Raw genomic sequence first — 14,402 nt, forward strand, 5'->3', positions numbered from 1 at the left:
AGTGGCCTCATTCAAAATTAGCTGCAAACTGGAAACCACACACATGAACTGTCCTTCACAGCGTGAACCGTTTACAACTGTGGTCCATCTAAGCACGGAACATGAAGCTGGATAATCCAGACTGTGATACATGACAAAAGTACCAAAGGTTACATATCTACCTCATGATTCCGTTTACAAAACAACCCGAGATGACAAAATTTGAGAGAGAGAGACCACTTAGAAGCAGTGCAGAGAGAGAGAGAGAGACAGTACAGTACAGAAGAGAGTACAGTACAGGAGTAAAAGAAAGCCCGTGGACACAGTACAGTAGAGTTCAGGAGTACAATGCAGTTCAGTTGAGTGCAGTTTAGCTTGTATAGTCCATGCATAGAGTTCGGGGGCAGTTTTTCCAAGCAGAGCAATTCAGTGAGGAGGGGAGAGAAGCCAGTTTGAATCAGTCAGCTTAGAGATGCGTTTTGAGTCAGAACAGCTGAGTTGAAACAGTCAGCAAGAGTTCAGAAAGAGCCAGAAAGGGTGAGCCTATTCAGCAATACATCTGGGCAGATGCTGAAAATATTCTAGGCCTCGGTTAGCAGATGGAGGTTGGAAGCTGAAGCCTTCAAGGTCCAATCTTCAAGAAGATTAGATTGTTCAAAGGCTAGAAGCTTCCAGGCCTAGGGCTAGGGCTAGATATAAACGCTCTGGGCTCAGCCCAAGCCATGTATTCATAAAGCTTGGCTCTCATCTCATCCCTCTTCTGGTGAAATAAAACAACATTTAGAGGCCTGCTAACAATAATTGATACATTCATTCAATTATAATTTGGTTCAAAGCTATCATTCTTCCTAGTGGTTCAAACTCCACTGTTGCTCAGGATAGCACAGAACTCATGGCCTGCAAGGATGGCCTGAATAGCTGGACTACAGGAGCACTGCAACATGCCAGGCCTTAATCTCTTAACTCTGTCTGCAATCAAGTGGGAGCAACTCCAGATTCAGGAGAGACGCTGCTGACAGTCCTCAAAACCTTCAAACCACTGAAAGTCACTAAACACTGGGAAAAGTCAGAATAATAGCTGCAGGACCCAGCCTCCCTTGCTTTCAGTAAACCACAGTTGAAGGGAACAGTAGTGAGCCCAGCTTTGAGACCAGGCTCCTAGCCCCTTCACTAAGCCTGCTGCCCCTAACCTGCCAGAAAATACAAAAACAGCCCCAAGAAGTCATCTAGTCACTCCTTCTGTGTCCAAGCCCGGGAGACCAGCCTAAGGCAGAGAATGAGCCAGCTGCTTCAGCTTGGCCTGCAACCAGACTGTCTCTCAGAGGGCCTCCTTTTATTTTCAAGTTAAGTTAGATTATGGCCTTATTTCTGTGGACACCACCACAGGTCTACCACGAAGGTGGTTCTATTTAACACTGCTATTTTGTAAAGTGGCTGGCCAAGAAGACAGCCCTGGAAGGAACTATGGAGGTGGGTGTGGGTCAGGGTCATCCCAGCTGTGACTCACAGGTGGCAGGCATAGGACGGTGGACAGGCTGTATATTTAGTGCTAGACTCCAGACTCCACACCTAGGGGAAGGGTTTCATACAGTATTTGTGTATGTCTGCTTCCTCCTCTGGGGTTCTAAGTACTTGTATGTGAATATCATGAGTCTTTAGCTGTCTGGGTGTATGTATTGTGTTGTTCATCTCTGTTGGGAATGAAAAAGAAAAGAAGCTGCTTCTGGTTGTGGAGAAAAACTAAAAGGAAGCTGTGTCTGCAGAGACTGATTAAAATGTCAGAACTGTTGTAACGTTGCAGGTCCAGAAGCGAATTACCTTATTTTGGGCTAAAGTTCTAGCATTCTGGAATAGCCATTCTTTGCTTGTTCCTCTTTGTTGGAACTAACATCTTTGACAATAGATAAAAAGCTTTTGGAATTATTGACTTCCCAGGACAACTAGCTTCTACCAACCCAAATGCTAAGAACGCCACCAAAGAGCACCTTGAGCCTGTAAGAAAGCCTTCCCCATCTGTAGGCCGATGTTTTTAAAACTTGCCTGGATATATGACTTTCTCTGTTCCGTAAAACTGTAAAAACTTCCTGAAACTGCTTTCACATTGGAGCATGGGATTTGGGGCAACTTAAATCACTCAAAATGGCTCCAGCATAAATAATCTCTTATTCCCTTTAAGACGAGAGCTGTGAGTTTTTTCGCATCAACACGGTGTGTGTGTTGTGTTGTTTTTATCTGAGTGCATGGTGTCTAGGGAGAGTGTGTCCATGCTGTGTGTCTATGTTCGTGTGGTGACTGTGATGTTTACATGTGCCCCGCAGCTAGCATCTGGGCAAGAGTCCTGAGAATGTGTCCTTGTGTCCGTGTGGGTGTGCCCACACCTGTGCTATCTGAATGTGGATCTCGCACGTGTGCAGTTGTAAACGTGTGCTCGCAGTACTTGTGAGCATGTTTCCGCTCCTGGCACCTGTGCGGTGGGTCTGGGCTCTCGCCTGTGCACGTGGACTGGAAGAACCCCTTAGCTGGGTTCAGTGCCCCGTGACGGGCCCCACGCGGCCGAGGAGGGCGCGTGGCAGGTCGGCGGGCGGCGCCCCGCTCCTCCCCGGGGGCCGGCACACGTGGGCCCCCGGCGCCGCCTCCCGCGCGTCCCCACCCAGCGGGCCGCCCCCGCCGCTCGGCGGCTGGGGATAAAGTGGCGGCGCAGACGCCGCGCCCTATCGCCGCGCAGCCGGCCGCGCGCAGTAGTCTGGTAGCCCGCCGCAGACCGGGACCCGCGTGGTGCTCGGGGGACGTGACAGCGGCGCTCGTGGCCCGGGTAACTGCCTCCCGCCCCTACCTCAGGATAGGAGCCGCCGCCAGGGGTCCCCTGCGCGCGTGTGCGTGCGCACGAGTGTGCGCGCGTGTCAGCGTGAGCGCGCCCCTCGCGCCCTCGCACCAACCCCCAAACCGACTTGTGCCCGTCAACTGCATCTTCCCAGGCCGGTGCAGGGACACTGGCCAAGTCCCCGTCGTGTGTGGTGTGCCGATGACAGCCGCGGGGCTTCCTTCCCCAAGCGGTCGCGGGCGGGCAGGAGGCAAAGTTTGTCGGAGAATCGGGGTGACTTTGCTCGGGGACCCGCATCTGCGCGAATGCGCGGTGCCGCGGAGCGCGTCTCGTAGCAGCTCCCGGCTGGGGACCGGCCGTGTCCCTCGCTCCCGGAACCCCTTCAGGGGTGTGTTCTGGAAAAGTGGTGACTTGAGCTAGCGCTGGAGCGGCAGGAGGGAGCAGCTCGCACCCCTGCAGCCCGGGCGGGGAGGGCGCGGACCCCGTGGTTCTACCCTGCGGCCGCGATGAGGGAACAGCCCTCGTTTGCCTGGCGCTGATCTGTGGCGGTAGTGGAATGCGAGAGCCAAGACGGAATGGAAACAGGTTTGTCATGGCATCTTTTGGCGTTCAGAGGGGAGAAATCGCTCGGGCACGTCACCTACTCGTTATGCCCCCTGGAACCCGCTCAGTGGAGATTTTGGAAGAGATGGGTCCTTACAGCTGGGGCTTTGTACCCACGGAACTGACTGTAATTTCCGCTTGATTACAGCTAAAACAGTCTTTAAGATGAAGTTTCCTGAGATGATTTAAAATAAACACAGATGGGAGGGGGCTGTAATGAGGCGGTTAAAAAAAATAAAGTGAGCATTTTCTTAAGGACAAATAGGATTTTTCAGTCTTGGAGAGGTTTGCAAGAGATGTATGTAATTTTAAAAACATATATCAAATTGATGTGGGTTTTCTTTTTCTTTTTTTTTCTTTTTTTCTTTTTTCTTTTCTTTTTTTTTTTTTTTTACTGCTTAGGAAAAAAAAAAAGCCACAGTCCTGACTCTGGACAAGGCTTTCTTCCCTCTGCTCTGGACATGAATGTGTTTCTGACTTTAGACTATGTCCACCTTTTCTCCCAAGGGCCTGAAGACCTCGGCAGGATGCCTGAGGCAAGTTCTCCCAGGCGAACTCCACAGAATGTTCCCTACCGGGACCTGCCTCACCTGGTCAATGCAGATGGACAGTACCTCTTTTGTAGGTACTGGAAGCCCAGTGGCACACCCAAGTAAGTCCTCTTCCTCTGCTTCCTTCTTCATGGCATCTGTTCCTCCTCCTTGGTCATCATGGGGTGCGCCCTTTCTGTGACCTACCTTCTATGCTATTGATAACCCTGGCACAGTGGTGTCAGCAAAGCTGAGAACTGTACTTTTATGATATTCTTAAAATATGAGAAAGAGAACCAAGAGTTCTCTTTTTACTACAACTAGGGTAAGGATTCCACTGTCTGGCAATTTTCAGAGATTCACATGACTTTTTTTTTTTTTTTCCTTAAAGAACTGCTTTCCTGTTGCAGGCATTCATTTAAAAGCAAACCCAACAATTAAAAAAAATCAGTGAATACGTAAGAAAAGTAGAATTATATATGTGTGTGTGTGTTTTAACCTTTGGTGTCCGTTCCTGCTTAATTCTGAGCTTTGGAGATGATACCTAGCTAGCTGGAGGGAGAGGGGTCTGGTGTTTCCTTCTGGTTCCTTGCCAGCTCAGTCACCCTGTCCCTTTCCCACCTTCCCATCCAGGATCCGCCTTGCTGTTAGAAACTGGCTGGGGCTGTGCACAGCCACACAGCTGCTCTCCTGCCACCCTGTTCCTCTCGGGTGAAGCAGGAAAAGCCCTGCTTGTTTGTGTTAATCAGGGAAGAGAGTATTTGTGGCAGCCTTGGCCTGGTGGCTGTTTCCTGTTCCTTGTTTCAGGGAAAGCTTACCTGCTCCGTGGGCCTCTTGTCTCCCAGGGGTCCTCGAGAATATGTATTGTGCTCCCATTGCAGCTCTGGGGTTACCAAGTTGAGTAGCTATCTCAATAAGGTGCGTGGGAGTGACTTTTACTAGCAGAGCTTCAGGACAGCGACACCAAGTTGTGCTGTCTCCTGTGTGTTTTCAAAGTGGGCCGTGGTGCACAGGGTGGTTGGTCCCTGCCAGCTCTTAGAGGAGAATGTGCTGGGGTGTGCAAGTGTGTAGAGCTTTGCTGTCCTCATTAATCATTAATTCTCATTCTGACTTAACCAACACCAGCACTATACATTCCTTTTCACTTTCTAACAAGTCCATATATCATGAACAGTTTAATCACTGCAGGAGGAGAACAGGCAATGAAAGTCCGCTGTTAATGTCCAGCCTCAGCCTTTGGAGGCTTTGTTGGTGGAGTAGTGACAGTGCCCCAGTTCACAGTAAAACACAGAAGGGCTGCAGTCTTCAGCGGGGGAAGGGAGGTGGTGGACTAGGCCAGGAATGGCCAAGTTGGCTGCCCTCGCCTTGGCTGTGGGTGGTTTTCACAATCTCGCCACTGAAGTTGCGATGCAGGCAGCTCCCAGCTCACTTGCTTTTGCTCCAGTTAGACACAACAACCAACATCTTGGCTTCAGCTGAGCTGGCTCTTGGAAGTCAGCATCTGCCTTGTGATGGATGTCATTGGTGTAAGAACAGGGCTGGACAGTGGCCGCCACTGGATCCAAGGATTTGGTGTGTGTGGGGGGAATGCATTGAGGAAAAAAAAAGTTGAAAAAAAATAGAAGGTTAAGGACAGGAGGCATGAACTAGAGAGAACAACAGAACCACTAGCATTTGCGGTTTGGTCACTTCCCATACTGTTAGCTCTGTGTTATGAGAGAATGTAGACAGGTCTGGGGTTATGCCACAGTTTCGCAAATAACCCAGGTAGCTGTCTCTGGAGCCCTCTGTCCACCTGGCCTGCCACCACCTCCTGGAGAGAATTCAGTTGGTAAACTCTTCTTTGGCATTGGGGACTGCCTCTGATGGAGTCAGTCTTGGAAGCATTTCACAACCAGCTCTGACGAGTCGGGACAACACTGTCCTGGAAGACTGTCCTTTGGAGAGAGATATATCCTTGAAGCTGATGGACCTTGGAGAGGTCTTAATGGTCCTGGAGAAAGTGGCATAGTCCTTAGAGTGGTGGACAGACAGTGGGGGTTAGGGCAGGGGAGTATGCCAGCCGGTAGCCAGGCATTTCCAGATCTTAATCGCAGGAGCAGCTTGGCAAGCTCCTGTCTCTCACGGTCTGAGCGACCCCCAAATGCACCACGTAGCACCGCCCGCTTGCTCTCAGGAAGAGCTCAGGGAGAGCTCTCAGGTCATGCTGGGCCTCAGCCCACTCTTACCCCAGAGCCGTTCTCCTCCTTCATTGCAATCTGGGCCTCCCCTTGCATAACATGCCTCTCCTTAGTAAGGAGGAAAGGGGAAAGAAAGAATGAGAAGAGAACAAGGAGGCTGAACCTCCGTGCCTGCCCCGCTGGCCGCAGGGATATCCCATGGGATGCACACCTGTTTCTTTGAACCTCGGCCACCTGCCCTTGGGGCCTGTCCTGAAGCCTGTCTCCCACAGGGCCCATGCATGCCTTTGTGACTTGGCATTTGTTAGGTTGCTTTTCTGGTCAGCTTGTCCTCTGATCCCGGGGCCCTCTCAGAGCACCGGCTGGGACATTCTGCCTGAGAGGGAGGCCTCAGCTGCCTGGAAGGCCCGATCTGCAGGCGCCAAAGCAACAAAGCTATTGGTGTCTGGTGGCCACAAGCCGGCAAACCGGCCCAACCTGCTTCTTGACACTGGTTGAAGTTCCCTGGGACCCTGAGAGAGAAGAGAGCTGTTCTTGAGATACTTGTTTAAGTGTGAACGTGCAGACATGCTGTTTTTAATATGGTGGTCTGGAATCTTGGGCTTAATTAACATCACTCCCTTTGGCCACATCAAGGCAGGTCTCACTCATCCAGACGTATTTACAGTTGTGAAAACATCGTGTTACTTACCCTGGATCTCGGTTTTTTGCGGGGGAAGTTCAGAGTGAAGTTCAGAGACTGGACTAGACCCTGTCCACACCCGATCTCTTTAGTATCCACACCAATCCAGAGGGAAACAGTGTGCTTGGGACTCTGGCTGCTTTCCGAGGAAGGAGCAGAGATACGAGGTTATACAGCATCTAGCAGGCTGGGGAGATGACTCAAAGAAATGCTTACCGTGCAAGCGTGAGTGGGTTCTGGGTTCAATTCTCAGGACCTATGTAAGAAGCTGGGATGACAGAGACAGACAAATCTGCCTAGCCCTGTTCACTGAGCCTCTGCCCTCTGCTGTGTGTGCTCGCATGATCCACACCCACATTCACACACAAACACTGTGAAGTGAATACCCTGGGTTTGCTCCAGACTCTTCAGACTCTTCAGTAACTCTTTTCTGTTCACATGGCCAACTGTGTCCTTACAGGTAGTGTTTTTCCTAATTAATTCTTACATTTGGGGGTTGGGATAGATACTTCATAGGGCGAAAAGAAAAAAAAAAAAGTAATTCGCCAAAATTATTTACACATCAAAAGTGGCATGTCGATTATGTGTCTATTCTGGAGAAAGTGAGGGGGAAAGCACCCCATACTGCCCCAGGTGGCAAGCTGCCTCACTCACACTCAACTTCGGTTCCCTCTGGTGGGCGGAGTCACAGGCACTGGCCTGTGGGTGGGGTCAAGAGGCTATGGTTGCTCCTCCCTGGGGTCTTTTTGTTCAGTTCACCAAGTGGCCCTTTGAATCGGGAATGAGAGTCACATAACTGTTCTCAAGAGCAACTGGTTGGGCGTTCTGTTGTTGTGAGAACAATGCTGATTTGGAGAGGGAGACCCCTGGAGTGCTCACCTGCTTCTTGTGACTTGTGATGAAGGCTTGAGTGTAAGCTGTAATCAGGATTACCCAGCTCCGCCCTGACCTTCTCCAGGCAGGAGTGCCTCTCTTCATTTGCCTCAAGGAGATGCTGAGTGGACAGCATTGAGCCAGTCCCCAGTACCCTCTTCTCTAGCTTGATGGTCTCTTCATGGTCCATGCACTTGGCCTCTGGGTTGCTCCTTCATGCTCTGTTCTCTGGGGGCCACGGTGACCCTGACTGAGGGAGCCTCCATGTGTGGCCCCTGAAGCCCCAGGTGTCCTGAGGCATACGAGCTAGTGGGCTGGCATCACCACGCCACTTTTTTTACTCCTGCCTAGAGTGCCTTCACATTGGCTATTCTGTGTTACTTTCTGGTGACCTCCATGAGAATCAGGATAGCCAGGTTTCCACAGCTCGGCTCTGGGATGTTAGTCCTGTGGGAAACATTGGCTGCTGAGGCTTGTCTGGGGCCTCTCTGCTTCTCTCTGCCTACCAGGCTCCCATTCACTGGTCACTTAGCATGGTCATTTCCACTCTCCAAATGAAGAGGAGGCTGTGTGCATGTGTGTGTGAGTGTGAGCATACGTGTTTGTGTGTGTAGAGCTGCCATGTGATAAAGGCTAGAGAGAGGGCTCCTGTGAAGCCACATGCCATGGGTGGCTTCTACCCCAAAGGCTGGCTAGGAGAGTGTGGGCTATATTTCAGCTCTTACCTTTCATCTGGTGTCCTCAGGAGTCTCTACCTTTCAGAAGGAAAGACAGGGCCGAGGTGCCAAACAGAAAGCCAGGCAGAGTTGGAGCCACAGGTCTGTGTCTTCACTGCTGGCTGGCTGGAGACGTTGGGAGTGACATGAGAGCCAAGGAGGGCCATTCCAGAAGCACTGGAGATGAGGAAGACAAAGGCTGTCCCTGCCTGATGACCAAGGGCATGGAGGGGGAGAAGGCAAGCTAGAGTCTCACCACCTGGCAGGAAGAGCCCGCACCACCCAAGGGCCCCAGCCCAGTGAGCACGAGTGTCTCCTGGGCACTTAGTCCCTGCCCAGGAAGTGCTGGGTTGTCCCTGAGCATACAGGTCCGGGTAATTTAGAGACATTCCCTGGAACAGATCTGGAATGAACCAGTGGGAGAAATGGAGGAGAAGTTAGGCTGGGTAGAGTGGCCACCAACCCCATGACACTTGTGAAGAGAGTGGCAGTGGTTCACACTGTCGCCTCACAGTGGGGATGAAGGCTTAAGTGCCTTTGACTTGACACCTGTTGCTACCCTGCAGCCCTGAGAACTTGGGGCCTACTGTGCACATTCCAGCGGCACTGGTATTTTTAATCCCTTACCTCCTTTTAGAAGCACCTCTCTATTCTTTTGCCTATTTTAAGAATTTCCACAAGTTCCTTTCCCTCACCGGAAGCTGTTATTTTTTTCCTGCTGGTGCGTTTGCCTGTACATTAGCACAGCACACCATCTTGCTTTTAAGTAGGGCATCCCTTCTGGGCTATTTTTTTAAAGACTCCTCGAATGGCAGAGATTTTTCTGACGGGAAGAGTGGAGGCTGCCACTGTTCTGGGGTTGGTTTTTCCAACAGCTTCGTTAAGGGATAAATTCCCCCAGTGGCTGTAAGAATGTTCTGCAGATACAGATCTGGCTTTGTTTGGTGATAGAGTCTGAGAGGGCAGATAGCAAAATAAAGCCCCTTTGTGAATGCGAGCCTTGTTCACCATCATCTGTCGGCATCTTTAGGCTCAGCTGGCAGTCCCAGGGGTACTCTGTCCGTGCCTGAGGGCCAGGCTCTTGATGTCTCTGTGCAAAGAGGGAAAATGGGCTTTATTGGTGCAAGTTTTCACAGCTGAGATTACAAGATGACCCTTGCCCCAAATTTTAGAGTCATCCAAGGTTCCCGTTGGGAGGGGCCTCCTTTCACTTCTCAAGGCCCTGTTACTGTGGGGGTGGAGTGGGAATACGAGGTGATCATGGGTGAAACTGGGGTGACACTGTGCTCTGAGTGTTTGAGGGCTTCATAAAGAGCCAGGTGCCACAGGCCACCCCACTGGCAACTGTCCTAGGCTGGCATTGGTCGGCATCTCCTGGTGGTGCTGCTGGCCACCTGATTCTAGTTTCACTCAAAAAATCCCGTGGGTGCAGTAAGCGAGCATGCCTCATCTTCCCCAGTGAGGTCCACAGTAGATTTTTTTTTTTTTTACATTTGATCTTAGCATTATCAGCATGCAGGAAGGGAAAGAAAGAGGGAAGGAAGGAGGAGACCAGGAAGACAGGAAAGGTGGGAGGGAGAGAGGAGGAAATACAGAAGGGAAAGGAAGAAAGGAAAGAGGGACATAAACGCTGGAAAAACAACAGATTTGAGCTCTGAATGTTTTTTTACAATTACAGGCATTCTTTAGTTTCTGGGTAGTTACCGGGTGTGCTGCTCAGTTGTTTGTCCACTTAACACAAACCGGGTTATCAAGGAAGAAGGAACCTCAGTTGGGAAATGCCTTCCTAATATTGGCCTGTAAGCAAGCCCGTGACCTGGACAGTGTGAGAGAGCAAACTGAGCAAGCCAGTAAGCAAGCAAGCCAGTAAGCAGCTTTCCTCCGTGGCCTCTGCTTCAGTTCCTGCTTCCAGGCTCCTGCCCTGAGTTCCCTCAGCAATGGAGTGTGGCCTAAGAGCTGTAAGATAAGAGAAACCCAGGTTTTTTTGTTGTTGTTGTTTTGTTTTGTTTTGTTTTGCCCAAGTCGCTTCTGGTCATGATGTTTATCACGGCAGTAGAAAGTGAAGTAGGACGTGGGGTTGGGAGTTTATGGCAAGGAAGGTGGAGGAAATGAGGAACTGTTGTGTTGGCCACCTGTAGTTTCTGGCTGGAGTTTCCTTCTCAGAGCAGGTCAGGTTGTTCACAGACCACTGCCTGTAGACGCTTGTCTCCCACCGTCCTCTAACTCCCTCTGCCCCACAGCACTGGTCACAGACGTAAAGACGCCGCAGGACGGACTGTTCTCTTGTGGGCTTTTAGAGAACTGTATATGTTAAGCCTGTCTTTCAGTCTAGCTGCTGAAGAACGCTAGTGCCAGTCCCCCCTCAGCTTAGTGGTCTCTCCCCATACCCTCGGCGCCCTCTGCTTGCTTCTGGCGACACCCTCCTATGAGTCCATGAAACAGATTCCCCAGATTCCACATGTGAGATGGAGCATCCAGTACCTGCCCTGTGCCTGGCTTATGTCACCTAACACAGTGTCCTACAGTTCCATCCACATTGCCACAAATGATACAGTTCAGCTCCTCTCCGTGGCTGAATAACACTCAAGGTTTCTTTGTCCGTCCATTCTATCCAGTTAAACAGGAGCTTGCTACGAGTCTCTCTTTGCTGCACTGATTTCTTCTCCCTCAGGGATATGCCCAGGAGCAGTCTATAGATGGATCGCATGGTAGTTCCATGTCTAGTGTTTTGTAGAAGCCCACATCGTTTTCTCCTGGCCACACTAATTTGTATTCCTACCAAGAGCACGTGGCCAGCATTTGTATTTTAATTTTTGTTAGTTACTGTTATGATTATCTGTCCCACTTGTGGGGTTGACACCCTTCTCTCTTGTCTAGAAGGAGAATGGGACAGCTCCCCAAGGACTACCCCTAGCACTGAACTCTAAGCTTTAAGGAACGGGTCTTCCGTGGTCCCAGTGTGAAGCACTCTTAGTCTGCATACGTGTTTCTCTCCTCCATTATGTGGAAATGCTGGCGGTGCGTGGGGTGAGGCTGTCGCTACAGCACTGTTCACCAGGTCTCAAGTGGGCAGAGTATCGATGAGCATCTTTGCTAATGTTCTGTTGCTATGACTCAGTCTGTGGTTTGGGGGTGGTTGGCCTGTGAGGGGTCCACCAGGCAGGTCCCTGTTGCCCTCAGCTGGACCCTTTGAGGTCTGTTGTAGTGTGAGTATGGCAGGCTTAAAGGTGCTTTCTTGTCACACATGCACAGGCCCAGAAGTTGGGGGCTGTGGTAGGATCACCCCAGTGCTTCTCCACTTGGCCTTATCCTTTCAGACTAGCTCAGTTTTGCTCTATAGCAGTATTCCAGGGGTCAGTTAGCCATCTTCCTATAGCTGTGTCATATATCTGAGACAAGTGACATTAAAAGAAGGAAAAGGTCTATCCTGGCTTATCCTGGTTTCAGTGCAGGGTTGCTTGGTGCAGCTGCTGTGGGCCTGTGACAGCCCAGAGCATCATGGTGATCGTGGTGATGAAACCAGAGCCCAGCACTCATGAGTTTTCATGTTTGTTCGGTCTTGTCCAGTGTTTGCCCCACTTCTGGAACAAAATAAGACATCAGAGTGTTTGATAACAACTCAAGAGTCCAACTCCCTGTGCACTCAGTTGGGTGACTGGGGAGGGGCAAGGCCCTGGAGGTTTAAGAAAGGAGGTGTTTTACTCAGAAGGGATGGACTGTGGGTGTCCTTTCAGGAGTGGGGATGTCCAGAAGAGCTCCACACTAAGTCGCAGCGCTTTGACCGACCTTGCTGGGCCGTGGGACGTTACCTGGGAGAGGCAGTGTGTGTGGAGCTGCCAACGACAGCTGCTTTCCATTTCAGCCTGGGAGCCGCCGGATGGAGGCCAGGACCTGGGGGTGGCTTTTGCTTCCCAGTGTTAATACCAGGGTGGACTTCACATGTAGCTCTGGACCTTGCACGGACGGCAGAGGAGGGTCCACAAAAACACTGGACCATCCCCTCCTATGGCACAGCTTTCTCCAGGCACCTCGCCTGGGTCTAGTTTCTCTGTGGAGACAGACAAGAGATGCCATCTCTGCCTTGAAGATGCCCTGCATGTTGGTCAGGGAGACAGCGCCAGGCCCCTGAGGAGTCTGCAAGGAAAAATCAAGAATCCCGGTTGGGGCTTGAGGGAGAAAGTCAGGCAAGTTTCAGCTGCATCTTAGAGGTAAAAATGGAACCACTTTTGCACTGGCACGGAGGTGGGAAAAGATAGGGGACCCTCTGAAACCGAAAAACATTTGGGAAATGGAGCCCTACTACATGGCAGGTGAGAATGGAGTGACTGGTTTGGGGTCCCAGACTGGAATGGCTGATATATTTGTGTGCTTGAATCCCTCTAACAAAATGTCACAGGCGGTTGGCTTAAAAAAAGAAAGAAAGGAAGAGAGAGAGAGAGAGAGAGAGAGAGAGAGAGAGAAAGAAAGAAAGAAAGAAAGAAAGAAAGAAAGAAAGAAAGAAAGAAAGAAAGAAAGAAACTGATTTCCTGACAGTTTTGGAGTTTGGCAGTCCAAAAATCAAGGTGTGGGTGGGGCTGGCTTCTCAGAGGCCGCCTCCTCCTGAGTACAGAAGGCAGCCTTCTTGCTGCGTCCTCACCCTGCACATTTGGTTCATTCTGCTTAATTATAACAGCCTGTTTAACTTGCGCAGTGATTTGGGCCTGGTGTATGGGCCTTGGTGGAAGCCGTCAGAGTCTCAGGGCGCTTGAGGTTGGTTAGTGTGGATGGCATCGTACATCCAAAGCAAATGAGAGGATCTTCCCAGCTCCATATGGCTGAGCTTTTAGACTTGGATGAGCTGCCTGCCTTACCACATCTGTGCCTCTCTGGGGGACCCTGGGGGAAACCCCAGCCTGTGGGGCTGTCCCTTGCTGTGCTGTCTCAGTACAAGGCAAGGGCAGCAACAGCCAGACTCGAGAGCATTCTACAAGTCAGCCCTATCTCTAGAGAGTGAGGGCCTTCACTTGGCCTTCCTGGGGTTCTTCCCCCACCTCGCCTGGCTTATTTTCAGCCCCAGGGGTGAGTGGGGCTCAGGGTTGCTCTTAGTAAGACGCAGTTCTCCTCTGTCTTTCTCAGTGTCATCCGCAGCCAAGTTTGGTTGTCAGGCCCAGTGATGGCTGGCAAGACATAAGAGAACGTTCTGGAGGGTTCCCAGGCACAGCCTTCCTTTTCATCTCTGGGTTGGGTCATACCCCTCAAGGCTGCAGCACCCATCTGACAGTCAGGAGAGGACAAGACTGGTGTGCTGTGGAGAATGGGGAAAGGCTGGGAATCCCTGGGGCCCCCGTGAACAGACTGATCCACGTGAGGCAATCACTATTCATCTCAGCCACCATGGGGTTCTGACGCTTTGGGCCAGGTATAGCCAAGTGATGGAGGTGTGTGGGAGTGTTTGGGCTGCTGGAGTTTGAAGTGTCTCCAAAGAGTCCAAACACACCCAGGAGCATGAGCAAGGAGGAGGAAGGGCACACCAAGCATGTGTTGGAGGCTGAGCACAGACATGCAGGTTGATGGCAGGTGGCAGACACTGAGGACAGACTGAAGCAGGCCGTGACCTTGCTGTCTCTCCCATAACAGTGCATGACGTCAAGAGGGCATGTCTTCCCAGCTTCTAGCCCATCTGTCCCTGGAGGGCCTTCACTCAGCCTGCTCAGAGCTCCATCATCTACTTCCCACTTTGCATTCCCTCCCCCACCACAGTGGTGATTAGTTCAGGGTTGGGCAAGTATTCTGTGTGAGGCAGCCATTGGTGAGACAACCTTGTGGCTCTCTGGGGAGGAGACTCTGCCAGCCTGAGCTCTGAGCAGCCATCTTGGCACTAGAAGGAGGGGAAGGCCTAACTGGGAAAGGGTCCTATCTCTAGAAAGCAGAGCTGGGAAAATTGAAAGGGAAAACAGATCAGAGTCGTGTTGCACCTGTGACAGGTAAGAGCCAGCAGTCACATGAGCCAGTAAGTGTGGAGAAAATCATCGTGAGGCT

At 51.1% G+C, this 14,402-nt stretch overlaps 1 protein-coding gene across 7 annotated transcripts in view; it reads left to right on the forward strand.

Annotated features, from left to right (window-relative positions):
• Mgll (monoglyceride lipase) overlaps positions 1-14,402 on the forward strand; it is a 178,169-nt gene that overhangs the window by 74,452 nt on the left and 89,315 nt on the right. For 4 of the 7 annotated variants that reach the window (XM_055617409.1, XM_055617408.1, XM_055617410.1 and 1 more), the window contains one exon: positions 3,911-4,055. In XM_055617409.1, the coding sequence (XP_055473384.1) occupies positions 3,931-4,055 (125 nt within the window). In that variant the 5' untranslated portion in view covers positions 3,911-3,930. Of the gene's footprint in view, positions 1-2,628; positions 2,792-2,834; positions 3,386-3,910; positions 4,056-14,402 lie in introns of those variants that run through there. The other 3 variants (XM_055617406.1, XM_055617405.1, XM_055617411.1) reach the window with 3 other exon arrangements.

This window comes from Psammomys obesus, unplaced genomic scaffold (genome assembly GCF_907164565.1).
Source record: "Psammomys obesus unplaced genomic scaffold, mPsaObe1.curated_primary_1811, whole genome shotgun sequence".
Classification (NCBI taxonomy): Eukaryota; Metazoa; Chordata; class Mammalia; order Rodentia; family Muridae; genus Psammomys; species Psammomys obesus.